This window comes from Perissodus microlepis, chromosome 20 (genome assembly GCF_051167445.1).
Source record: "Perissodus microlepis isolate ML-2025 ecotype Zambia chromosome 20, ASM5116744v1, whole genome shotgun sequence".
NCBI classification, from domain to species: domain Eukaryota; kingdom Metazoa; phylum Chordata; class Actinopteri; order Cichliformes; family Cichlidae; genus Perissodus; species Perissodus microlepis.
The window spans coordinates 15,852,505-15,880,481 of NC_140480.1; the positions used below are offsets into that span (position 1 = coordinate 15,852,505).

A 27,977-nucleotide genomic window follows, 5' to 3' on the forward strand; every position below is an offset into this window, starting at 1 on the left:
GACTTGGATCCCACAAGTGACAGTGCTGTTTTTTACTTGACCAGTTGGAAGTTGTTGGACTAGGAAATCCTCTAGTTAATTTCCCTGTTGTATTTCATTCATATTGAACTTTTCCTTATCACGACAAGGGCTATTTCCCCTGCTGCATGTGTACAGAAGAAACAATGTGAATGGGATTTTTAATTTAGTTTGCAATAGTGTTCCCCTCTTCCTTCTTTTTGGACCATAACTCAGTACATCTAATCTCAGTGCCGTCTCATTGCAACATGTCTTGCTTTTCATTGTATTATTATTGAATTCAGTTAATCACTTCAGATAATGTAACTTAACAACTGTATTTACAGTGGCTACTAAATATCGACTTTTGGCCTAAATGGGACCAGAATATGTTGACTGTAACATAGTAAATGGTAAATGGCCTGTATTTTGTATAGCGCTTTACTAGTCCCTAAGGACCCCAAAGCGCTTTACACAACCAGTCATCCACCCATTCACACACACATTCACACACTGGTGATGGCCAGCTACATTGTAGCCACAGCTGCCCTGGGGCGCACTGACAGAGGCTGACATGAAGGAGTGGGTTAAAATGAATGGCTCACATAGTCAGAAGTGAAAAACTTCCTGGTTCCAAAGTACGCCCTGGTAGGACTGAGTCACAGTGTAACAAACACACACGCAAGGCAAAAGCTGATTCACTCTCTGTATTTGATAAAGGTGAGGCAGGGCTGGCTTGTGTACAGAATATCTTGGCCCTGACCTGCATTTTTGTGGTTTCAGTAGGATGATTTCTTGTCTGTAATGAACGTCCGTTTACTTTGATTTTTTTCTACCATTCAGTTTGAATTCACTCAGACATTTCACAATGTCTGAGTGAAGAAGTAACTCTCTCACAGTTCCTGTTCATAAAGCAGATCCACAACATTTATTGAAAGCACACTATAGATCCACCATTACCATTACAAGCTGCTGCCTCCCTGAAGTGAGAGCAGATGGTCTATTATTTCTTTCATTGATTTTTTTTTCCTGTTAAAAGTTTTAACCCTGACTTTAGCATGGATTTTATCTCACCCACAATATCATGCCTGGCACACACTGCACTTCCAGTGAAACACCACTGCACTAATGTTTATCATTTATAGCTCTGTTTATTGTTTATTACACAGTGAATCATTGACTAGAAACCTTCACACAGGTTGTGTATAACCACCCACTTGTTTATTGTAACTTATATGTGTAAGGTACTGTGTTTTGGGCCTTTTTATGGTACAGCACATGCTGGTGGGACTTGTCTTCTTTCATTCCCGATCTTAAAGCACAGCGATGAGTCGTACGTTGGATGGAAAGCTTTTAGAAGTCACTGTTAATTTATTTCCTCTACCTTTACCACAGGACACTGGGATTGTAACCACAGCAACATTTTTATTTATTCTCTAATCAGATGTCGGCATATTTTTCTTTCTTTGTACACATTTTATGACTTTATTTTTATAACTGATATATTGTTTATCTGTGATTGTTGTTTTTGGTCATAAATCTCACGGTACAGTAGATTTTTATTGTCCATTAGAGATGATTTCAGTAGGTGATTTTACGGTTCTGGCTGAAGCAACAGGAGAGTCTGTGCAAGACATGACACCATTATTGTTTTTTTTGTTTTTTTTTCATACTGTGAATTATGATTTCTGTGGAAGAAAAACATGTATTAAAGCAACCTTGAAACAGGCTAAATGTTTTACTCTGTCAGAAATTTTTTAAGTGATCGAGCAATAATTGTTGCTTGCCAGATAAATTCTATGTTTTAGACTTGTAATGAAGATTGTCTGTCAGTATTTTCATATTGATGCTTTTATTTATCTATATATATATACCTGTAACTGCTGATTGGAGGAACTGGATAAAATAGAAAATAAACTAATATGTAGCAATAGTCAGTGGTTGGATTTTGTTGCAGCCTAAATCATGGTTATGGAAGCTGGGGGTCTGTCTACAAATAAAAACTGTTACAACTGGCTGAATTTTTAACCAATTTGCAAGCAGGACTTATTAAAAATTCAGTTGCTGTTACATCCTGCTTGGTTCTTGTTCCCTCCTGTGCCGCTCCAATTAAAAAAAAAAATTCTGGAGATGCCACTGACCTGCTTTTCAGGTAGTATGTGAGGTAGATGAACTGAGTAGCATTCATATAAATACTTTGTGGAGTTTGGGCGCCATCTGCAGGATATTCCAGGACGTGAGCGAGCTTAATATTCAACATGAAAATGAGTATTTTAACTTAAGTTACAGAACTCGAAGTCTTTGAAAACGGAATGTTTATCATTTATTATGTCGGATTCGAACAATATACATTTTTCTTCCATTGGTATAACTCTATTTAACTAGGTTTGAGCGATTACCTGAGGTGCTGTTGTCAAAATCCACACAGCTGAGAATCACGTGATGTGACGTGACGTGTACCCAGCATGGCGGCGCTGAGTTGAGGTAGCAGCTCTACTGGACGGACTGTGATAGCCTGGTTTTCGTTAGCTTTTCCTTGTCACCTGCTAATTCGCAGGACCAGGCCGAAGATGACGGCCTGAGAGAGGAGCGGCAACAAGATCGAGAGATGCAACAACACCGGCCACCGCAGCAGCAGCAGCAGTACTCGCAGTCGAAGGCAGAAAACAGCAAAACCAAGAGCATGTTTCTGTCCAGGGCGCTGGAGAAAATCCTCTCGGATAAGGAGGTGAAGAGGAGCCAGCACAGCCAGCTGCGTAAAGCCTGTCAGGTGGCGCTCGGTAAGTGGGTTTGTTATGAACATTGGCTCGCCGAGCCTTATGTTTCTGTCGCGTTTCATTGAAACATTTCGCTCTGAGGTCTGCCTTTATGGTAGAGATACCCAGTTAGCTAGCGTTAGCAACTGAATGGCCTTTATCGCCTGTTTGGTTCCCCGTTGATGTTTACAGACAGATAATTATGTGTTGACACCATTCTCACTCTCAATTATAACTTTTGTTATGTTGATATCCGGCCACAGCCGCATTCTAAACGGACATCAGCAGGGTAACATGCTAACGTAGCTAACTGACGTTAGCTAGTTGTAGCTAGGTTAGCTAGTTAAACAGACCAATCCCTGTGTTGTACGTAGCACTGTCAACTAGCCAGACAGCCTGGTCCGGCTCTACACGCACACACGCTACCTAACTCCAGGATATTCTGACGTTCGTTCTTTTCCATTCAACCCAGTCACAGATAGTGTTGCACACGCCGAGCTGTTTACTTCATTACGGCATTGCTGTGTGTATTTCAGCTCAGACTGCTCTGCCTGTTTGTGTGACAGTCAGCGAGCAGTGTCTTATTGGACTTAAAAACATTAAAAGCTGCCCGGAGTGTGGTGTTGCTTTCTAATGTGCTTGTCTCTGTCGGGTTTTTTTTTTTGTTAGGTCATTGAGAAATTGGGGAAACAACTTGTGCCACAATATTAGGGTGCAGGCAGTTTAAGGACGTGTTTGAGTGGTGGTGGGCGAGGCGGGGCTGCTCTGTGTGCTCTCTGTCCGTGTTTGACTCTCATATGTGACACTTGAACACAACACGTGTTCCCTCAACGCCTCACGGCAATGTTTAGTGTGTTCCCGATATTCAGTCAATGTGGCCTTGGGCAAGTCTCATGAATACCTCAGTTTTTTCCCCCTCACTGCCACAAATACCTTGTTCAGAAAGCTAAGCTGTCTTGCATTGGTTTATACAGTACTGTGCAAAAGTCTCGAGCCACCCCTCATTTCTTTGTTTTGCATGGGAAATGGGTGCAGCAATTTATTTAAACTTACACAAACATAAATAAAAACTACAGGATATAAAGTGGAAACAGAGTTTGTGCAACTCTCATGAGCTTAAAAGTCACTATTTGCTGTGACCATCTTTATTTTTCCATGCTCTCTCAACTCTCTTAGATGAGCTTTCTTGGCATTTCTCTAAGCAGTCTTTGGGAATAGTTGTCCAGGCTTCTTGAAGCGTATTCCTAAGCTCTTCTTTGGATGTTGGCTGCCTTTTGATCTCTTCTCTGTCAAGATCATCCCACATTCCGAAAATAATGTTGAGGTCGGGTTTTGTGGAGGCCAGTCTGTGACTGATAGTGTTCCATTGTTTGTTTTTCTGTCCCGATAAGGGTAATTTGGCATACTGCAGCCTTTTCCACTTAAACCAATTCTAATGAGGCTTCAGCAAACAGTAGGTGGATTAACTGAAGGGCTGGGGTCAGGTGTATCTCTCAGGTCTTGTGTCAGGTCTGTGCTGCAATTTCTCATTTTCTTAAGGACATTATTGTCAGATACTGTTTGTTTTTTAGCCCTCCCACTTCTACTTTTGTCCTCTACTTGTCAGCTTTCCTCAAATCTTTTAAGGACACAATGCACAACATGGTGAAATACGCAAAGTTTTTGGGTTATAGTTCTGTGGAAATTCCATTGTTGGTGCAATAATACTTTGTTATGTCTGTCAAACTGTGGTATCATTGGCATTTTTCATAGATTCCCCTAAAGAAATGAAAACAAATTGTGTTTTTGGTCCAATTTAAAACTGGTTCTTTGCTAAGTTGTCATGTGTAGACACAAAGCTAGTTCATCCCTTGAGTTAGGTGCCTTCTTATGCTTGAATAAGTCACTGGTCAGTGTTAAGTGTCTTAACAAACAAAGGGTTCAGTGGTGGCTCAAAACTTTTGCACGGTACTGTATTTAATGATGAACTAGGTATGCTGAAAGAGACGATCGTTGTCAGCAGCAGCCATGTGACTAAAAAAGGGTGTGAGTATTATTCATACCTTTTTATATATTTATGTGTAGTACTAATTTATACACTTTGGAGGAATGAACTGACCTCACATCACATTCTTACTGTGTGAAAAGGAAGGAGAATCATATGTTTTTGTCACCATTTAAAGTATATTAGTCTAGAATAGTGATTATGACATTTGTAGTGAGTGTTGCACATACTAATTTCCTGTGTTTAGCATATAATGCAACTATAATTTATGTTCAACTTAGTAACCCCTGGATCAAGAGTCACACTTGTGTGCTGCGGCACGCAGCAGTGTGGCCGGTGTGCTGCAGAGCGTCCAGACCTCAGTAACATCTAACCTCCTGTGCTTTCCTCTAACAGATGAAATCAAGGAAGAATTGGAGAAACAAAAGTGAGTATTCCTAAATACAAAGCTTTCTTTTTCTCTGAAAGTTTTTTTCCTTCTTCTTGGTATTTTGGGTAAGAACTTGAAGTAAGGATTGCTTGTGAATTTCATTGTGATTGGCTGCAGTAGTAGGACTGCTTGTAAACAATGTATTTAAAATATCTATTCCTTATGGTAAAAAGGCAACATATCAAATGTTAAAAGATGACATTTTATTGAAAGAAATATGGGAAGTGACCAGTTGTTTTCCAGTTTTTGCTTGGTACAGACTTTCAGCTCCTTAGTTGTTCAGGATTAATCCAACTGCACTCCATAATTTTGAAAAATAACCTCCACATTTGATTGATCAGATCACAGGATGGTTTACTATTTTGTCCTGTTTGTCTCAAAGTAGCTCAGCCAACATTTCTGTTTTACTTTCTGGAAAAACCTGCAGCCGTGTTCATTTTCAAAAAGAGTCCATGTTGTGATTTCCACTGCAGGATTTCTGGCCTCCAAGGTCACAGCAATTTAATATTGTTGCTAACAGACTTCTTTGGATTCTGTTGTTAATATTTTGCACTGTAGACGAGAAAATCCATAAAGACACGTTTACTTTAATTTAGCAGTAAATACGTGGAGCATTGGATCTCCCTCTGTATTTACTTTTAAATGAATCAGCCTTTGTGGGATCCTGTCTTTATACCTAATCAGTTTACTTATTGCAATTAACACAATTACTCCATCAGGGAAGTTTTTTTTCTAAAGATCTGTGGAACTTGTCCAGTCTTTTAATGGCTCTGTCTCAGTTTATTGAAACATTGCTGACATGAAATTCAGAGCAAGGGTGTGTTGGGACAACAAATAAAATCCTTGTTGTGTGTTTGATATGATGTCTTTTTGCAGCTTTTTTTTAATATAGAGTTTGAATGATTTAGAAATCATTGCATTCTATTTTTATTTAGATTATGGGATAGTGTTTGCAATGCAATGTGCCTTCTGCCGTAGACGAGCCGCCTGTTCGACTGAATGTCGTTGTGCTGTGAGAGTTCTGGACTATGATAATAGGACTGCAGACTAAGAGATTTGACATAACATTTGAATTATTCACATAATCTGTGTCATTATCATGAAGTTGAGGATCTCCAGCTTACACTCTAACATTGCGTGTATAGAAATCTGCTCTTGATGCAGCTTTGCCAGTTCTCTCAGCTGTTTGCTTTCCTTTCCTTCCTCCAGGGATGGTACCGTGGTCCCGCCCAGAGCCAACTACATCGAGGCTGATAAATATGTGCTGCCTTTTGAGTTGGCGTGTCAGTCTAAGTCCCCCCGGATAGTTAGCACCTCTTTGGATTGTCTGCAGGTTAAAGTTCACTCTCTCTTGCACACTCACACACACACAAACACCTGTCACTCTCACTCTTCTTGTGCTTATGCATGCAGTAAGTAAAACACAGCAAGTTTTTTTTAATGATTATATAACCCAACTGGAGGTAAAATCTTGAAACACGTGTCTGACATTTACGCAGAACAATGGCTCTGCATTCCACGCACACATGCACATGTGCCACAGAGATGGCATGGTATTTGTATAGCGCTTTTACTAGTCTCTAAGGACCCCAAAGTGCTTTACACAACCAGTCATCCACCCATTCACACACATTCACACACTGGTGATGGCAAGCTACATTGTAGCCACAGCCACCCTGGCTACAATGGCGAGGCTGCCGGACACTGGCGCCACCGGGCCCTCTGACCACCACCAGTAGGCAACGGGTGAAGTGTCTTGCCCAAGGACACAACAACCAAGACTGTCCAAGCCAGGGCTCGAACCGGCAACCTTCCGATTACAAGGCGAACTCCCAACTCTTGAGCCACAATCGGAGATGTCAGGAGATTTTCATAGTAGCTACACTTGTATTGTTGTGCCAGCTGTAACCTGTGAAGTACGTTTACTCTGCTTTTGTGGAACAAAGGTACTGACTTACAACAGCCTAAGCAAGCAAACACAGACTTCCTTTCTTTTTCTTTTTTTTTAAACTTGTTATGTGCTCTGAGTTATTGAGGTGCTAACATCATGTGAGTTATTTGGGCTCATGGCTGTGTCCAAAATATGACTCTTCACTCGTACACTGCTCGTACATACTGAGGTTTACTGCTTAGTGATCAGTAAAGAACACCTGTTTGTTTGTTACACAGGTTCTTAATTGCAACATTCAAATTAAATTGTGGACAGTAATGTGTAGATATAGAACTGCTTAATGAACACAGACAGATTTTGAGAGAGAAAAGCATTTTGCTAGATAAACTGGTACTTTATTGATCCCAGGGGAAATTCCAGATTCTCCACAGCTCACATTTGACACAGTATCTCTTATCTATATTTATATATAGTTTAGAGCTCAAAGTGTGTGTAAATCTCTTTCAGTTGTAAACATTCATAGCTTCAGTCATTTTCAAATGTATTTGGAGCGTTACTGAGGAAAGGATAAACAGACCTGGGTTGATGTCTGTTCATCCGTCCATATACCAGTGGTTTGTATAAAGAGGTGGCTACATAAAGGTCCATATAGGGATCGGACTGTTCAATTCATGATAAATTAATGGTTAAATGAGAGATGGATAGATGGATATGTCTGCATTACAGAGCAACATGCTATATCTACCTATTGGCAACCCAATGGGCTAACGTTGTAGTTTTGGTGTTTTTGGTATTTAGAAAAAAAGACAGTGAGGAGGAAAAAAGTAGATTTTGAAAACAAATAATTATCATTTCTAGCACAACTGCACTTGCTGCTTGCATAATAAATGATTAAATCAGTTTGTGAATATTTTAATCAAAAAATAAAAAAAACTACATTCGTTTGTGCCCCGCTCTCAGGATAACTCAAGTCTGAATATTTTTAAATTCCACAATTTTCTTTTTTTTTTTAATTGTCTTTTGTTCAGTTTTGGTCAAAAGTCCCAAATATAACTTTTCATTTATATTTGCATACTATTTCAATGAGTCCTTGCACCCATTTCCCAATGAGGTGTGGCTCAAGACTTTTGGACAACACTGTATCCAAAAAGGGGAATAACACTACCTCTAGCATTCCACACCCTGCCGCCCTGACCCACACACTCTCTCTCGCCACTGCAGAAGCTGATTGCTTATGGCCACATCACAGGCAACGCTCCGGACAGCAGAACTCCTGGGAAGAGGCTGATCGACCGACTGGTGGAAACCATCTGCAACTGCTTCCAGGGACCACAAACCGATGAGGGAGTCCAGCTACAGATCATCAAGGTATACCCAGTGCTTCACCTCACATCTGGCAGCCTTCAGATCATCCAGCTGTCGTTGTTGTTTACTAACATGTCAGAGCCCAGACCGCCAAGCTCAAAGGCTTCTTTCTCTATGCTGTGTCTCTAATGTGAGTTAGGAGTAAGAGAAGATTGGTTATTGAGGTAAAACTGCAGACACATTTGTGTCTTCATCATTTCAGGATCAAAGAAAAGGCAAAGATGAGTAGAATACCTGCTGTTCCAAGTTTCCCCTAGCTTATTTAAACACTGTCAGATGTCTATCATTATATTTTTTAAACTTATGTATTTGGACCGTTGTTATAGGAAAGATGATGTCAGCTCACCCATGATATGTCACACATCATTTTATATTTTCTCATCTTTCTTAATATTTGCGTTTTAGATGGTAGGTTATCATTGCTGCTGCTTGTTGAGGTTCCGCCCACCTCCTGAAATAAACATCCTGGTTGGTCATAAAAGACAAAGTCTACTGTAAGAAGGAATCTGTTTCATCACTGTTGACAAAAGGTTTATAGGACAGATTATCAGCATCTGTTTGATTGCATAAACTGTAGAAGGAGCCTTGACCGTCATTACAGCCCATTTACACTGACCAAGTGAAACTGCCTTTAAAGATTTTAATTCTGCACCAAATATGGAGGAGAAGAGTAGAGAAGCTGTAGTAGGGAAGTCCAGCGATGATTCAGCAGCATGGTCTGAATAAGACATCCTGTGTGATAAGTCTCAACTTCCTCTTCTGTCTGTGCAGGCCCTGCTGACAACGGTCACCTCCCCGCACATCGAGATCCACGAGGGCACAGTCCTCCTCACCGTCAGGACCTGCTACAACATCTACCTGGCCAGCCGCAACCTCATCAACCAGACCACGGCCAAGGCCACCCTCACCCAGATGCTCAACGTTATCTTCACCCGCATGGAAAACCAGGCTGTCAGTCTAACACTGTTACAAAGCACTGCTGCTGCTCATCTGCTCATAAAACAGTTGCAGCCTGAAGTTCTAATCTTATTGTTCAAAAAGTAAAGTCTCTGTTAAACAGTGTAGGGCACTGTGTGCTCGCTTAAAGGATCACTGTACTGATTAGTGTTGGATTCACTGAAAATAATAAGTCATCATCACAGTTTTAATTATAGAAGCCTCAGCCTTACCTGCAGCAGTAACCAGAGTCCGTACAGTTAAGCCATGTGTACCTAATGAGCTGTAAACAGCTGTAACCTTGTCCTGTCTCAGGCAGGAACAGTAATTAGTCTGTAATAATTAGCTTCCCATTAGCTGCTTAATGGACAGGAAATTATATAGCACTTTTCTGGCCTTATTGACCACTCAAAGCACTTCAGACTACAAGCCACAGTGTAGAGTATTTTATTTATCCACTTTAACTACCTCAGATCCATTAAACTGCAGTCACAGGGAGAACATGAAAACTGAGCGCAGCCAGGAGATTTGAACATGGTAGCTGTGAGGTGACGGCGCAAACCTCTACACCACTGTACTGGCCAGAAAAACACGACCAAGACTTATACCATTACCCAAGCATTCATTTGTCCTACTTGTGGCAGACAGACAAAATGAACAATAAATATGAATTATATATATATATATATATATATATATATATATATATATATATATATATATATATATATATGTCACATCTACTTTGATAACACTACATTCAATGCATTTAGACTCGACCACCTGAGACTGTTGCAACAGTTACTCTGTCATTGTTCATTATGTAGAAGTGTTAAAGTTTAATTATAGAAATGTACTAAAGAACTGGCTCTCCGTATTATTTTTGGACTCTACAAGAGGAGCTTTGATTTATTAAATGTTACATAATCCTTACTTATCATAATCAGAGCTGAAGCCCCTCACTTCATCGTCTGCCTGAAATGAGCTTGTTTTAGTTCCTTTAAAGCCACTCTTGTTCTGATTGGCTGTCGCTTCTAAACAGAAGATTTGAACAGTAGGTAGGCGGGACATCAGTGCTCATATTCATACATACGCACTAATGCATATTCAGTGTGTGATATTTGGGATATGCCACCTTTTTTGACTTCATACACATCCAATAAAGGAAAAAACGTAAGCAGTGGGTTTCAGATCTTAAGGTGGATCTCTTGGAGAGTCGGAGCTAGTCGCCTTTATGTCTGCTGTTTACTCTTCCATAACCTCATCATGGGTCCCTTTCACATCTACTACCATTTGATGGTGGGGGGGTGTCAAAATGTCTAAATGTCTTAGCTTATCCAACCCGAGGATTGATAAGCTTGTGTCACTATAGGGAGTCCCTTCATCTTCTCCCTCCTCCACAGGCTTTGGAGGCTCAGGAGCAGGAGAAGGAGCGCCTACGTTTGCCCCAGCAAAATCCATCCCCTGTCCCAAGCAGCCGGAGGTCTGGCTCCCCCCGGTCTGACCATACGTCAACTCCTGAGCCACAGAACTCCCCATCCCCGGCAGCGAGTACTCCAGATCTCACCACCAATACCAGCAGCTCCACACACCCATCTCCAGCCCCTGATCTGGACCAGGACCAAGAGCCAGACACACCGTCAGTCAATGGGGAAGTCGAGAGTGAAAATACTCCACCTAATGGAGAAGCAGAGCAGGTCACACCATCAACAGGTTTGTGTAATAAAAGTCAAATCTAAGAAGCACTTCAAGAAAATCCTCAATGATTCAAACAGATTAGCTTCTTGAACCTTTGAATCTATAAATTCAGTTATCTCTTTATGTCAGATTCAGTGTTTGAGGAGGAGGGTGCTGAGACTTCTCCCACAGCAGCTCAGCAAGGTGACGAAGGGGACAAACCAGAGAGCAACTCGAACCCAGCAGAGAAGGGAGCGCAACAGCCAACACAGACCCACGTTGGAGCAGGTGGGATACTCCTCTAATATTCCTATTCTCTTTTTAGTGTATCCTGCATCTTCTGTTCTTCACAGTCTGCTCAGTTGTCATTGCAATGACCTGAAAACGTCTGTTCTGGCTTCTTCTCCAGGAGGCGAGCACCCACCGCACCCTGCCACCGAGCAGACAGAGGTGGCTCCCCCCAGAGTCAGAACAGAAGGTCAGCAGATGAATGGTATCATCGAGGACCGGTCTTCACTGTCCTCCACAGACATGCTGGTGAGCAGTGTCAGTGTCATCAGATGTTCATTAGTAGTGCGCAGTCTCGCTTAAAATCCGAGTGAATAGCATATTTCTTAATTCAGGAAAAAAAGTTAAGCAGTGTGACTGAAACAAACTAAATCTGAACCTCCATGTGTGCATTTACATCTTCTTAAAGCTTCTTGGGCCCTTTTCTCGACTTTGGGATTTTATTATGTTTCAGTTCAATTCTGCTTTTGGAGCTTTGTTTTAAAGTTGTTCCCTAAATGATAGCTTATCATTTAAAACATTAATGTAGCATCTTGTGCTCTGCTTTGAGCCTCTTTTAGTATATAAAGGCTTGAGGCTAGACCAATTAGAGATTTTGTTGCCTTTTTAAAGTATGGTATAGAGTGTGATTAACTCTCTTCATCTGTCTCAGGATGCTGAGGCCCTGCAGGGACCCCACAACGCTGCTCGCTTCTCTCACATCCTGCAAAAAGATGCATTTCTGGTGTTCCGCTCTCTGTGTAAACTTTCCATGAAGCCCCTTGCTGATGGCCCTCCAGACCCAAAGTGAGTCATTTTTTTATGACTTGACTGACATTGTCACATAATATTTTAACTTAACCTGGATGCTTGATTATGAATTTTAAGTTTTTGTAATCCCCATGATGATATCATTAAATCCCCTGCCCTGACACTTTATTTAGCATCTACTTGCCACACTGTAGTTTGCCCAGAAAAATATCACCGCCTCTGGCTTCTGCAGAGTGAACTTATCCTTTTCCATCCTGCTGTGACCCTGTCTTCTCTAATTACTGTAACATTAGTTGCTTGGCCAGTCAGTGTGAATAGGGCAGAGTAAAATGAGCCCAGGTAGATTAAAGAGAAGGCGTCCTAGCCTTTATCAAATACCAGGTTGAAATGAACCCCTAAACTATACATCGTTTACGTGTATGAACTTGTGTCTTTACCCTTCCTCTAATCTGCAGGTCTCATGAGTTGCGGTCCAAGATTGTCTCCTTGCAGCTGCTGCTCTCCGTGCTGCAGGGCGCCGGGCCGGTGTTTCGCACCCACGAGATGTTTGTGAATGCCATCAAGCAGTATCTGTGTGTGGCACTGTCCAAAAATGGCGTCTCCTCTGTACCTGAGGTCTTCGAACTCTCATTGGCCATCTTCCTCACCCTGCTTTCCCACTTCAAAGTCCACTTGAAGATGCAGATTGAGGTAAAACACTTGGATAGTAATATGCACTGTCTCCTGGATTGAGTCGATTGGCACAAAAAATCTTCATTTAAAAGTTAATTTAATCACCTTGAAGGACATTTGTCCACAGCAGGTGCTATATCTTTAAAGCCTGAGTATCTCATTCTCCTCGATTCAGGTGTTTTTCCGAGAGATCTTTTTGACCATCCTGGAGACTTCAACCAGCTCCTTTGAGCACAAGTGGATGGTTATCCAGACGCTAACACGCATCTGTGCAGGTACAGGTCCACTGATACAAGTTCATTATACTAAGATGTAGTTGAAAGTCGCTTATTAACAAGAGCACAGGCTTGACATTTCTGTAACTGCAGAGAGCAGTAGGAAGTGGTAGCAGAAATGCAAGTCTCAGAATAGCCTTGATAAATGATGATTTGCCATTCTCTGGGTTTTTGTTACCTATTCATCAAATGCAGAAATTTAGCTGCTATTTCAGTTGGCACTAATGAATTTAGCACAGCATTAGTTTAAGCATTTTATTGTAGCGAGGGGTTGCTCAAGGCAGTCCAGAATTTTTCAAGACATATGACATAAAAACCTCTTTGAAATGTTTTTCTTAATTCATTTTGCCTTTCTCCCAGATGCTCAGTGTGTTGTTGACATATATGTAAACTACGACTGTGACCTGAATGCCGCCAACATTTTTGAGCGTCTTGTCAATGATCTGTCCAAGATCGCTCAGGGCAGGAGTGGTCAGGAGCTCGGGATGACACCCCTGCAGGTATGTGTGCACTGTGATTCATTTCATTAGGATAATCTGTGCCAAAGTAGGGTCTCTCTGCTTAGCAACACCTGAGTGTTTCAGAGTTATGTTTAACAGCCTAGTTATTAAAAATTGTAAGCACCTAGTTGTAAGGAGGCAGAGCCATAGTATTATTAGAAAAGAAGGATGTAGCCCATAGATGGCACCCATGGCGATGTAATGGATGAAGTGAAAAGTAGGGTCATTTTCTCAAAGACTGTATTCATAGCTTGATTTGTCCCCTGCTGGCCATTAGTAAAATTGCAGGTATTTCAGACCCCTTTCAGACCCAGAGGCTGCATCCTCTGGACTTGAGTGTGTCCGGTCTATAGGATTTAGCTATAGCATTGCAGGCCATATTATATGAGCATGTGACCATAAACATGAGCTTGTATTATTCCACAGGAGCTGAGTCTACGTAAAAAGGGTTTGGAGTGTCTGGTGTCCATCCTCAAATGTATGGTGGAGTGGAGCAAAGACATGTATGTCAATCCAAACCTTCAAGCTAACTTGGGTAAGTGTTTTTTCCAAAGTGAATGTAGTAATAATGAAAATCAGAGTAGGTAGTTTAGATGCATTTATTCTTGTGCGTTGGGTTTGCAGGTCAAGAGCATCCGTCTGATAGCGAGGGGGCCGAGCTGAAGCTCCCAGAGCAGCTGGCGGGACGTCGGGACAGCATCAGCTCGCTGGATTCTGCCATCTCTTCCAGTGTTGCTGTATCCCAGGCAGACCACCCAGAGCAGTACGAGGTCATAAAACAGCAGAAGGACATCATTGAGCACGGCATTGAACTGTGAGCTCTTTTTCTCAGCCTGCTTGTGGTTTAACATGCGAATGGACCTGCGTGCAATGTTTGCACTTCCCCTTGTTCTTGTCCACTCAAAAGTTTTGTCGATTTTTATTTTATTTTCCTGCAGCTTCAACAAGAAGCCAAAGCGTGGTATCCAGTACCTGCAGGATCAGGGCATGCTGGGTCCTAAAGCTGAGGATATCGCCCAGTTCCTCCACCAGGAAGACAGACTGGACACAGTGAGGGTTACACAGATTTACAGACTTGCACACTTATTGCTGCATTCTTAATTCAAGTTAGTAAGTCCCCATCGTCTGTGCATCCACAGACGCAGGTAGGCGAGTTCCTGGGAGAGAACATCAAGTTCAACAAAGAAGTGATGTACTGCTACGTGGACCAGCTGGATTTCTGTGGCCGGGACTTTGTCTCTGCACTTAGGATGTTCTTGGAAGGCTTCAGGCTGCCAGGGGAGGCCCAGAAGATCGACAGGCTGATGGAGAAGTTTGCTGCTCGGTACCTGGAGTGTAACCAGGGGTAAGAGCCACTGTTTCCTACTACTGCCACGGGTTGCTGTCAATATATTTGTGCTTGAAAGATTTACTTCTGGAGTTTGCATTTAAATAGAACAGAGCCACCACTAAATGTTGGTATGTGTCCTCCTTTGCAGACAAACTCTGTTTGCCAGTGCCGACACTGCGTACGTGCTGGCATACTCAATCATTATGCTCACCACAGACCTGCATAGTCCTCAGGTGAGAACTGTTGATTCTTTTTGTGTCCTTGCACTCATATTATCACCAGTCATTGTCACACATTCAATTTAACTGCTTGTGGTAAATGTTCATTAAGGACTTGGATCCCTTCTGTAGGCACTGAAGAGTCAGAGACAGTTTTGTGTTGTTGTTTATTGAAGGACAGTAAGGTTATCTGTGGAGAAAATGGAAGAAAAGAAGCATTACTCAACATTTTTAACATGTTATCAGGATTCAAAGCACAGAGGATCATGACCAGATTTTAAAACTCAAGCAAGCTGTCACTGTGAGCTGTCCCATCAAGCAGAGCCCAATCCTTTAGCTCGCAGAGCTCCGTTGTGTCATTGTAGTAGCATCATTCAAATGAATGTGGGTGCTGCGCCAGGCAGTGTCTGGCTTAATGCTGCCTTCATTAAATAGCTACTGCCCCAAATTATTGCTGCTGACAGACCGCTGTAACAGAGGAAACTAGGTTTGAAATTTAAACTCTGAGAGAAGCAGGCGAGAAATACGGTGTGCAGTGATGCATGCAGACTGAAGACTGAGAGCCAGAGACTGTAATACAGCATCAGACAAAGAAAACAAAGATGTATTGTGTTTCCTGCAGAATCTGCTATAACTTACTCTTTTTTTTTCTTTTTTTTTTTTTAAATACCCTAATTGCAGATGAAAAAGTTATTTTCTTTTAACTTCAGCCATAAACAGTCCGCCACAGTGTAATCACTAAAACGTAATATTGTTTAAAATATACAATAAGGTTCTATTATTTCGAGTTTCAAGCTTTTCAGTCACTCTGTTGATCTGACATTCTGACTACTTAATGTTTTCTTATAGATATTCTCTAACTGGATGATCATTCTTAAAGTATCTTTTGCACTAATATTCAAACTGAATCTTTAGAAACCACTTCCTCTAAGGTCACTGCTTCCAGATATGTATATGATGAAACTTGTTCATTTACATGAAAATTATTTTTGATGTTACATTTTAGTAACCGGCGACAGGCGTAGCAAATGTTCCCTGAAAAGTAGAAATAGTTTATGTTCTTGTTAAGTTCTGTTTATATGCAATTAGATGTTCCTTTTAATGAATCCCTTCCTACTGTCTGCCCTGATCTTCTTTGTTTACATAGGTGAAGAACAAAATGACAAAAGAGCAGTACATTAAGATGAACCGAGGTATTAATGACAGTAAGGACCTGCCAGAGGAGTATCTGTCCTCCATATATGATGAAATTGCAGGCAAGAAGATAGCCATGAAGGAGAGCAAAGAGTTTTCAATCACTCCAAAGTCCACCAAGCAGAGTAAGTACTCCAGGATTACTCACCAAAATAGCAGAAACAGTAGAGACGCTTTATTGTTGCGCATTTTTAATCAGTCAGAAACATTAAAGTCGTCCTTCCATCAGGTGTGGCCAGTGAGAAGCAGCGTCGTTTGCTCTACAACATGGAGATGGAACAGATGGCGAAGACCGCTAAAGCTCTAATGGAGGCGGTCAGCCATGCTCAGGCGCCCTTCTTCAGTGCTACACACCTGGAGCACGTCAGGCCCATGTTTAAGGTATTTCTAATTGATTCCTCATTTGCATAACCAAGGAAAAGTTGTCATATTGTTCTTGCTCAGTGGGAATATTCATTCAAACATTCACATGGTGAATGCTGAGTTACGAAATGAAATGTGGAACAGTTTACTTATAACATCAGCCAAAGCCAATCTAATCAATAAAGAATGAAGTTCCATGATTGCACTGAAAGTGTGCACACAGCGAAGGTAGCACCGGTGGTACAATGCAAAATGCTCAGTGAGGTGAAAGGCCTAATTAACAAAAATGAAGCTTTAATGAAAACATCAGTCATCTGGACTGAGAATGTTCAATAAAGACACAAAAGATTGTTTGTTGAAGCGCATTGTCATTACTGTGACCTAACAGAAAACCAGATTTCAACCATCTTTCCGTGCTGATTCTTGCCAGATTTATATTTAACACCTTAAATTATATCAGACGATGCCCTGGAGCATTGGCACTAATATTGCAACTAGGATGAGGACTGTGAAATTAATAACAAGTAAGAAACTGATATAACTTGTAAAATGAGATGATACTTTGTGTGTGTTCCAGCTGGCATGGACCCCACTGCTGGCTGCGTTCAGCGTGGGCCTGCAGGACTGCGACGACCCTGAGGTAGCATCGCTGTGTCTGGAGGGCATTCGGTGTGCCATCAGGATCGCATGCATCTTCAGTATGCAGGTCTGCTCGTGTTTACACACAGTTTGTAGAAAACTGTTCCAACTGGTTATATTTCACGTATGATCATATCTCTAATATTTCCTTTGGAAGCAATTCAGTGCAGGCAGCGTGAAAACACGAGTATGTGTTCACTCCCTTTCTGTCTGCAGTTGGAGCGAGATGCGTACGTTCAGGCTTTGGCCAGATTCACCCTCCTGACAGCCAGTTCCAGCATCACAGAGATGAAGCAGAAGAACATTGACACTATTAAGACTCTGATCACTGTGGCCCACACTGATGGAAACTACTTGGGCAACTCCTGGCATGAGGTGCGAATTAAAATTTCTTAAAAAGCGACAGATGTAATTTAATGTCTGCATGTAGGCTGTTTCTTCGTAAATGTCTCTATAATGGTGTATTTTTATTGTTTTAATGCCTGTTTTGTAGATCTTGAGGTGTATTAGTCAGCTGGAGCTCGCCCAGTTGATTGGGACAGGGGTGAAGACGCGCTACATCTCAGGGGTGGTCCGGGACAGGGAAGGTGGCATCAAAGGCTTACCCTCCGGCACAGAGGAGTTCATGCCCCTGGGCCTGGGTAGGATACAATGGATTACGTAGAACATATGCTGCATTCAAACTGGGTCTTTAAAACATATTTTGGTGTGTCTCTGGGCTGCCTGTGCATGTGTGTGTGTATATATAAGTATGTGTTAAATGTCTTTGTTGTTGCAGGTAACCTGGTGGGAAGTCAAGATAAGAGACAGATGGCTCATATTCAGGAGTCAGTAGGAGAGACCAGCTCTCAGAGTGTGGTGGTAGCTGTAGACAGGTGAGTCAGAGTCCTCAGACACTGCACACACACATCATTTGTCCATTATAATGATTGAATGTTAAAACTACTTTGATGTTTGCAGGATCTTTACTGGTTCCACCAGATTAGATGGAAATGCCATTGGTGAGTGTGTCTTACTTTGCTGTGTAAATGATCCCCATTTGGTTTTTCATGTTTGATGTAAAGAAAATAATTCAAAGCACCTTCCAATTTAATTATTTCCAGTGGACTTTGTGCGGTGGCTGTGTGCGGTGTCCATGGACGAGCTGGCCTCGGCACACCAGCCAAGGATGTTCAGCCTGCAGAAGATTGTGGAAATCTCCTACTACAACATGAACCGCATCAGGCTGCAGTGGTCCAGAATTTGGCAGGTCATAGGCGACCACTTCAACAAGGTCAGTGTCGCAAAGCATCCACAGAGCTTGAATTTCAAAATGTTTATCAAGTACAGAGCCTTAAGGCTTGTCTTGAAGTGTCCTTTGGGTGGTGCTGCCATCATTCTGTGCACCGCCTTCTGTCCTGTATTGAACCCTTGATGACACAAATTTATTACCGCCACAGTTCTTGTTGTTTGCCTGCAAATTTTGTGTATCTACAGAATGTGCCGACAATGACGTTGTCCTTCAGTAGGACGGTTTTCAAGACTGACATTTGTCATTAATGACACTATGCACTGATATTACCCCCTAATTTCAGTCATTATATTAAGATCTGTTGCTTCAGAGTTGCACTCACAGCCACTTTATTAGATACACCTGTTCAGTTGCTCGTTAATGCAAATATCTAGGCAATCTCATGGCAGCAACTCAGTGGATTTAGATGACCCACCGACATTCACAGCATCAGAATGGGAAGAAAGGTGATTTTAAGTGGCTTTCAGCAGGGCATTGTTGATGATGCCAGACAGCGTGGTCTCTAGGGTTTACGCTGAAAAAGAGGAAAATGTCCAGTGAGCGGTAGTTCTCTGGGTAAAAATGCCTTGATGATGATGATGTCAACGGTCAGAAAATGACCAGAGTAACTCAAACGTAACCACTTGCTACAACCGAGGTTTGCAGCAGAGCATCTCTAAATGCTCAACACATGAGACCTTGAAGTAGGTGGGTTTAGCAGCAGGTGCCAGTCCTGTCGTGTTTGCCACCATCAGTATTTTTGTAAAACAGAACTGAACTGATAGCTATCTATGGTGTGTCCTTGTAGGTGGGCTGTAACCCTAATGAGGATGTTGCCATCTTTGCTGTGGACTCACTAAGACAGCTGTCCATGAAGTTCTTGGAGAAGGGAGAGCTGGCTAACTTCCGTTTCCAGAAAGATTTCCTGAGGCCTTTTGAGCACATCATGAAGAAAAACAGGTAGCGAATGCTTCTATGGGGTCATGTGAAACTGTACTTTCTCGTTTTGATAAAAGGTTATTGAAGTAAGAAGGGTTCAGAGTGGTTTACATGAACCTCTTATATTCATCAGATATTATGGATAAAAGAGGAGTAGCAGTTTGCTTACTTGCTGTGAGGCTAACAGCTCTAACCCCCCCTCAGGTCCCCCACTATCAGAGACATGGTGATCAGGTGTGTGGCTCAGATGGTAAACTCCCAGGCGGCAAACATCCGTTCAGGCTGGAAGAACATCTTCTCAGTGTTTCATCAGGCAGCATCGGACCATGATGAGACTATAGTAGAGTTGGCCTTCCAGACCACTGGCCACATTGTCTGTGAGTATGTTTACACAATAATAATAACAAGGTAGCAGGATGTTAACCATCCAAGTGCTCATCTGACAGAGACATGAGGTGTAAGTGCTGCTTTGACTTTAGTTTGAGAAGAGGGATTTCAGATCAGGACCTTATCATTCTTACTTTGCATGCTTTTGTGTCTTTTATCAGTGAACACCTTCCGGGAGCACTTTGCAGCTGCTATCGACTCCTTCCAGGATGCAGTGAAGTGCCTGTCAGAGTTTGTGTGCAATGCGGCTTTTCCTGACACCAGCATGGAGGCCATCAGACTCATCCGACACTGTGCTAAATACGTCTCTGACAGACCACAGGTGCTCACCGCCCGAGCTGGGAAAACACCAGTTTTGGTTCTTGAATCTTTTTTTTTTTTTTTTTTTTTAATTATTTTTCCTTTTCCCCCCTTATTTCTTGACTTCCTGCTGTGTCCATGTGCAGGCCCTGAGGGAATACACGAGTGACGACATGAATGTTGCCCCTGGCGACCGGGTTTGGGTTCGCGGCTGGTTTCCTATCCTGTTTGAACTTTCTTGCATCATCAACCGCTGCAAGCTGGATGTCCGCACCAGGTCGTAGAGTTTGACCCAACTATAAAACGCACCCATAAATCTGTGCAGAGATCATGAAGATACAATGCTCACTTTAACTCGACACCGAGCCCAGTCATACAAAAAAGAAAAAGAAAAAATTAATATAGCTGGCTGTTTTTCAGTGGTTACAATGCAATACTCTGTGTGCTAGTTGCTAAGGAAACAAGGCTTTTCACAGTCATACATTTTCCAAATGGTAAACAAATATAGACTAAAAATACAGTGCTCAGGGTGTAACGCACAGCTAACAGATCCACCCCAAACCTCCAGGAGTCAGAGCTGAATACTCGCTCTTTGGGCTTACAAAAACACACAAGACACTGCCAGGATTGTCACATGAATACAGACAAACCTTGAAGTCTATCGGGTACTTTTCTTTCTTTTTTAAATAACCAAATAAACAAAGAGCCTCATTCCACCAGTGACTTTTATTCTTTCGATAACTTGAGCCTACCAGTGAACAATACCCACACAGTTTTCAAGTAATGTGATCAAACATGAAGGAACACATGTGACTGTCAGACTGTCCATCAGATGGAGGTCATATATTTGCAAAGTACTTTAGATGTATAAATAAATGCTAAATGGAACAAACCAAGCCACGTATTATTATTTCTGTCACACTGCAGACCTTTACATAAAGACTCACAATGTTGGATCAGCTGTTTTAATGCATCTTTGGCACTTTATAGACAGTAACAGTTCTGTTCTGGTTGCGCCATGATGCAGTAAAACTGACGTTTACCGTTTCTCCCGACAGAGGTCTCACAGTCATGTTTGAGATTATGAAGAGTTACGGTCACACCTTCGAGAAGCACTGGTGGCACGACCTCTTCCGAATTGTCTTTCGCATCTTCGACAACATGAAGCTCCCCGAACAGCAGACAGAGGTCAGTGCTGTGTGTGATTTCAGCCGTTCAACTATTTATGTACAGAGGAATTAAAGCAATAAAAAAAGTAAAAAAACAAAAAGAAAAACCCCTGCTCCTCTTTTGTTTGCTTGCAGAAAACTGAGTGGATGACGACAACGTGTAACCATGCCCTGTATGCCATCTGTGACGTGTTCACACAGTTTTATGAGCCTCTCAGTGAAATCCTACTGGCTGACATTTTCACCCAACTCCAGTGGTGTGTCAGGCAAGGTAGGTGTTCATCATAGTCATTGCTCATTACACGCCTCTGTCCTGACAAATAACCATTAAAGCTCATGAGGCAGAGCGCTAACACCTGTTTTATTTTAGGTGTACAGGCTGGTGTCCTGATGATATATCTCATATGTAGGAAGAATACTAAGCGGTCAGAACATCTCTGCCCTCTGAAACGACATTATTTATTTTCTTTGGATTATTTTATTGATGAGGAAAAAAACTCTCCTAAAGCATCCAAATACCAATCCATCTTCCAAGTTTTATCAACCATTTAAGAGTCACAAGGGGGGGCTGCAGCTTATCCCAGCTGTCATAGAGCGGCAGGGGGAACATTAATGAGTTGAACCTGTTTGGTTTGTCAGTATTATCCCCACCCTAAACTCCAACTAACTGAGAGTTCTGGGACTACACCCATAAAAATATAAAATTTTCAAGCTCTTCTACTCATGTACCTCTGCAAACGTTTCCAATAAGCTACCATCTCTGTCCACTTGATAGTTAGTAAACATCATCTGTTTCTGACCTGACCTTCAGGTCAACAGTGGTTACTTGTGATCAGAGCCGGGTCCAGCTGCAACCAGTAATGAGTTCCTCTGTTAAAGTTCTGAGTTGTAGAAAAGGCACAAGGTGTATTTTGGCCACACCAACACAATCTCCATTCACTATGTGCCACTTGTTCATCAGATTAGGTTCCCTGTCTCTGTTCTCTTCCCTATGATTAAAATTTACCTTGAAGGGATTGCTGCTTTTTGGGAAATAGTGTTGGGATAGTGGTTAGCACTGTGGACACATAACAAAGTCAGTGGTTCAAGTCAGGGCAGTGGAGTTTGCATGTTCTCCCTGTATCTCTGTGGGGGGGTTCAGTGACATGCAGTTAGCGGGGACTGTCAAGGGTGTAGCCTACTTCTCACCCTACAGCAGCTGGGATAGACTCTCCAGCACTCCCGAGTCCCAGAATTGGATAAGTGGAAGAGAATGGCTAGCGGTTTCAACTTAACAGGGATACAGTAGACTTTACAGAGGCATAAAGTGTAAAGGGTCAGAGCGGGACTTGCAGAAAGATGTCTGAAAACTAGCAGAGCTGCTAAAAGGCATCCATAGGTGCTAAAGAGAGTCTGCAAATCACATGGTTTTGAATTAATATAGTTTTGCTTTTTTTCTCTAATGGACAGAGACTCAGAATTTTATGCTCACAGCCCAGAGTTAGAGCAGGTGATATTTCAGATATGTGTATGAACATGAATAAATGCAATGAAATAAAAGTGAGTCTTCTTTTTTGTATTTTGGGATATATATATATATATATATATATATATATATATATATATATATATATATATATATATATATATATATATATATTTTTTTTTTTTTTTTTTTTTTAAGAAAACTCATAAAAATGGTGGCACATAAAGAGGTGAGATGCAAACAAAGCTCCCCAGCCAGGCTCAAACTACAGTTGTCAACCTCTTAGGCTGCACAGGTTCACCTTGGAGCGGGCAGAATTTTCTCCTCAGTTTTTACTTCATGCACAGCTTTAAGGTTTTGACAGGCAGCGCACCCGTGTGTGTGAGGCACATGTGTTCTGAAGTTGTTCTGTCTTTTCTGCAGACAACGAGCAGCTGGCTCGGTCCGGGACAAACTGCCTGGAGAACCTGGTGATCCTGAATGGGGAGAAGTTCAGCCCCGAGGTGTGGGACATCACATGCTCCTGTATGCTGGAGATCTTCCAAAACACCAGCCCTCAAGCGTGAGTGCTGGTCCTCTATACTCAAGTTCAGTTGAAGTGTCAAAGATGGCATCACTGAGTTAATGGGGATTCAAAACTTGCTGTATGTAAAAGTTACATTGTGTTTATGCTGTCACATGATTGTGGTTTTTTTTGCTTTCCAAACCAGTTTGTTGACTTGGCGACCGGCTGGACAGGATGAGGAAGCAGCTGACGCGAAACACTTTGTAAGAGGAAACAAAAAACCTCACCAAGTTCACCCTGTGACTAAACGATGACTATGCACAGCAGCAGCTCTGCACATGCTTCATACGGTTTACTTTTAACCAATGAAAAGAACTCTCCTTTACACACAGTTTCCACTATATCAGACACTAACCTGTGTCTGTGTTCATGGTGTATTTTGTCGCTCCTGTACATTTCCAGGATGCTGATTTCGACACTCAGTCACAGAGCAGCTACGACCGAGCGCTCTCCGAGAGAGGACACAGCCAGATGTCCAGTGACGACACCTGGAAAGGCAGAAGCAATGCCAGTGAGCACACGAGCGCATGCATTTTTATTCAATCTGTAAAATGAATAATTGCAGCATGAATTCCAGTGCTCATATCTCCACACCTTTATACTTTTCTTTGCTGCAGGAGTTTCAGACCAGAGGCTGTTTGCAGGCCTGCTGATCAAATGCGTCGTGCAGCTTGAATTAATACAGACCGTCGACAACATTGTCTTCTACCCAGCCACCAGCAAGAAGGAGGATGCTGATAATATGGCTGCTGCGCAGGTAAAGCTTGGCACCTCACCCACTCTGTCAGTGTGTCACTTTTATGCATAATCACAAAATCATAACCCCGAATGAGCTGAAGAGGTGAACCAAAGAAAAGAGAGTGAAAATGTATTCCTGCTCTTCACCTTTACACTTTTAATATAAGGTGGAGCAGATAAAATGTGGGAGCAACCACAGACAAATGTTTCAGGAAAAGAATTGTTCTGTTAAAAATTTGTAGTTAGCTCGAGTTCATCCAATTAAGTGTCTACGTAGTCCCAGATGGTTTCAGTAGGCCACCAGTGGCCTAGGGACAAGAAATGACCAGTGTCCCCTTGTACAGCCTTATTTTTAAAACTATTATAAAATCATATATGCTAAAGTCTTTTCCTCCTGCCAGCGGGATGCTCTGGAGGAGTCGGAGGCTGAGGGACGTGAGTCGGGTCCAGATCAGGGCATGTACAGACACATGACGTCCGCACACCTCTTCAAGCTGCTGGACTGCCTGCTGGAGTCACACACCTTTGCCAAGGACTTCAACTCCAATAACGAACAGAGGACGGCACTCTGGAGGGCAGGTAAAAACCAAGGGAAAGCCCCCAGGATTCTCTGTCCTGTGCACGTTAGAGTTCAGAAGGTTCTTTGTTTATAGCTTTACATTAAATAGAGGAGAACTATCAGTAAATTGTGGGAAGAGTAATGTTATATCCAGCCCAGTGTTATTTTCACTTCCTTTGTTTTTTTGATAAACAATAGATATACAGAAAGGAAAGGCAGTGTGGAGAAAACCGTGATATGCAGCGAAATGGGACACGTCTTAACTACAAGCCTCTGTTACTGCTTTAACAGCTGTCATCTCTCTGGTGACCTTTCAGGGTTTAAAGGGAAATCTAAGCCCAACTTACTGAAGCAGGAGACCAGCAGTCTAGCCTGCAGCCTCAGGATCTTGTTCAGGATGTACTCGGACCCTCAGCTGCAGGACTCGTGGCCTGACATCCAGACACGCCTGCTGCTGTGAGTGAAGCACTCTCCTGCACTTTCTCACAGTGTTTCCTGTGTGTCATCACCGGTTAAATGTTAAACCTTGGATAAATAAGCACCGAGCGTGTCACTGGCAGAAAGGGCAGCGCTGCTGTTTGTTCCTGTGTTTTGACACACAGCTCATACCTCATTATAAATTTATGAATGTACTCTGTGTGCGCATTTCGTGTAATATATTGGCACGCTAAAGCCGAGCACATATCACCTCGTCATGTTTGTCGTTGTAAGCGATGACTCATGTATTGTATCAAGAACACACATGTGAGACGTTTATCATCATGAAATAGCTGCCTCTATGATAAAGATGATGCAGATTGATAATCAGTTTCCTGTAGCAACGCTGATACCGACAGCTTTGTGTTTGTCATAATCGTGTATGTGCGTCTGTGTTGTGTCATCTCTCTCAGGGTGTGTAATGAAGCTCTGGGCTACTTCATCAGTCTGACCTCAGAGAGCCACAGAGAGGCTTGGAACAGCCTGCTGATGCTGCTGCTCACCAGGACTCTGCGGCTGCCCGATGACAAGGCAGGAACGCACACACACACAGAGTACACCTCCAAATATACAATAGTAACAACTTGGGGAAAGAGTATTAGTAGTAGTGTAGTGTTAGATAAAGTATTTGTTCAGTAAAGCTTTACCTGTGCTACACTCTCCAACTCACGCTGCGTCCTCCCCACTGAATTGAATAACAATAAAAGTACAAAAAAAAAGATCAGTTCTATCCCAAGCAAAAATATGTTATTAGTTCAATCCTTTTGAATTCATTTTTGTGAGTACATATGAATTATGTATTTAGAGAATATGCACAACGATTCATGGCAGCGCATGACTTGAGGTGCCTTTCCAGGTCATTTTAGACCAAAACCAGAACCGTGCAGCCACAAGTAGTAGGAAATGTTGGCGCCGTGCAGCCAGCCAACAAACCACTGCATCAACAAAAACTAGACCAGTATTGTTACAGTGGATTGGCCGGCACCGCTTTCTTATGCAATCCCTACTTTGCGTTTTGGGAAAGTTTCATAATTCTGTGAAATTGTTGTTAAAGGCAGGAAAAAACCAGCAACAAACATGCATCACTGTCGACATATTAATTAAACACCCTGCTGTGAACGTAGTGGTCAGCAACCACCCCTCCTTTTGTATATTTTTCCAAATACACTTTTTTTTTTGGTTGTTTTTTTTTTTTTAAATGTCTGAGTCTTTAGTTAAATGTTCTCCTGTTTGTTCCAGTTCAAGCCTCACGCTTCCTGCTACTACCCCCACCTGTGTGAGATGATGCAGTTTGACCTGATCCCTGAGCTGCGGGCCGTCCTCAGGCGCTTCTTCCTGCGCATCGGCTCCGTCTTCCACATCGCTGCTGCTCATCCAGAGGGCGCGCCCGCCCGGACTCCCGCATCCTAAGAAGGCAGGTGAACAGGGAAACGGCGAGTGCTGGTGAGAAGGTGGACACAACTCCCGAGAGACTCTATACCTCTGATTGGATCGGATCACAGATGGCTGATAAAGACAAGCTTTCCCGCTGGGACTCTGCATTGAGTGTTCCTGTTTTCGGCTGCGCTCGGCAGCCAGAAACGCCTTCGCCCGGACCCCTGGCCGTCCTCTTTATCTCGGAGATGAACAGCACTGTGACCGGCACTCTCTGCAGACTGTAGTCATTTATCATCCCCCTGACTCTCATCTCGAAAAAACTGTAAACAAATAATTTATTGATATTATTGCAAACCCTTTCACAGATTTTGAGCGTTTTCTTTTCCTGCTTAATTTTTTAAATACTTTAAAACAAAAAGAAAAATGTCTATATGCTGAAAGGAAATGAAAAATCTCATTGAATTTGATTTCCTTGCATTTGTTCTAGTAAAAGATGAAATCTGGCCACCTGTGCCTGTTTGGGGAAAAAAAAGAAAAAAAGGTGATCTAATCAAAATAAGTTCCTTGTGTTAATGTCAATCCTGAAGCATTATTGAACTCTCATATCTGTGTTAATATCAAGGAGGTTGTTGAAAAGGCTGAACCTCACAGCTGCAGGAGAAACCAATCTGCACCTCTTACAACATTATCAGCGATCTTTAATTGGGAGATCTGTGTGACACGGCCATCCCGTCACGTTTGTCACCTCTTGCCTATCAATGAGATTTTACGTATTTATTTGGCTCACTTTCTTTAGTTATTGTTTGGATAATTGCTGGTTTACAGTGTATGGATGGTTTATATACTGGCTGCTTCCCTCTGCTGTGCATTCCCGCGTGTGTTGACCCAGTCAGCCTTACACTGGGGTCGACTTCTCCTGGCTTTACAGTGGACTCATAAAACCTCCACACATCCATCAGTTGGACTAGGATACTACAGTTGTCCATATCTTTATTTTTTACAGTGTGTTCAGGTATTAACATGACACAGTGTAACGACTTACACTGGATGCCTAGAACTCCCTTTAGTGTTGACCCTCTTCCACATTAGTTTGACAGAGCAAAACCAAAACTTAAATCCACAGAGGCTCCAGCATCTCTGCATCCTGGATCATTTCGAGTTTGTTCCATGCCTTGTTTTTTAAAAGAAGGATGTATGTAATTATTTAAAGTGCATTTAAATATTTTTTGAAAAGCATTCCTTCCCTCGCAACTATGGATGTCTACTTCCCTAAATCTAGGGAATATATAAATATATATAAATATATACAGTAAATGAAAAAAATACAGACTGTAAAGTTTTCAATGTAAGATACATAGAAATGAAAGTGATCTACGGTTCTATACATAATATTGTGATGTAATCTTCTAAGCATTTGGTGACGTAATCAATAAACCTGAGTTCTGATCTACTCCAGTGTCTGTTGC

At 42.1% G+C, this 27,977-nt stretch overlaps 1 protein-coding gene across 1 annotated transcript; it reads left to right on the forward strand.

Moving 5' to 3' along the window:
- The first annotated feature begins 2,429 nt into the window (after positions 1 to 2,429).
- On the forward strand, positions 2,430 to 27,961 carry arfgef2 (ADP-ribosylation factor guanine nucleotide-exchange factor 2 (brefeldin A-inhibited)). The gene is made up of 39 exons (XM_084917849.1): positions 2,430 to 2,777; positions 5,134 to 5,164; positions 6,377 to 6,500; positions 8,280 to 8,426; positions 9,195 to 9,374; positions 10,763 to 11,072; positions 11,187 to 11,324; positions 11,446 to 11,573; positions 11,977 to 12,110; positions 12,530 to 12,764; positions 12,922 to 13,021; positions 13,382 to 13,521; positions 13,948 to 14,056; positions 14,146 to 14,335; positions 14,460 to 14,571; positions 14,661 to 14,866; positions 15,000 to 15,084; positions 16,217 to 16,388; positions 16,493 to 16,644; positions 17,204 to 17,332; positions 17,482 to 17,640; positions 17,759 to 17,906; positions 18,044 to 18,140; positions 18,226 to 18,266; positions 18,369 to 18,538; positions 19,344 to 19,495; positions 19,679 to 19,851; positions 20,023 to 20,183; positions 20,308 to 20,438; positions 21,220 to 21,349; positions 21,466 to 21,601; positions 23,219 to 23,357; positions 23,506 to 23,563; positions 23,763 to 23,871; positions 23,978 to 24,117; positions 24,500 to 24,677; positions 24,975 to 25,113; positions 25,548 to 25,665; positions 26,374 to 27,961. Exons 1-39 carry the CDS (start codon positions 2,606 to 2,608, stop codon positions 26,542 to 26,544), a joined length of 5,544 nt encoding a protein of 1,847 aa, XP_084773975.1. The 5' UTR covers positions 2,430 to 2,605; the 3' UTR covers positions 26,545 to 27,961.
- Positions 27,962 to 27,977: the final 16 nt, after the last annotated feature.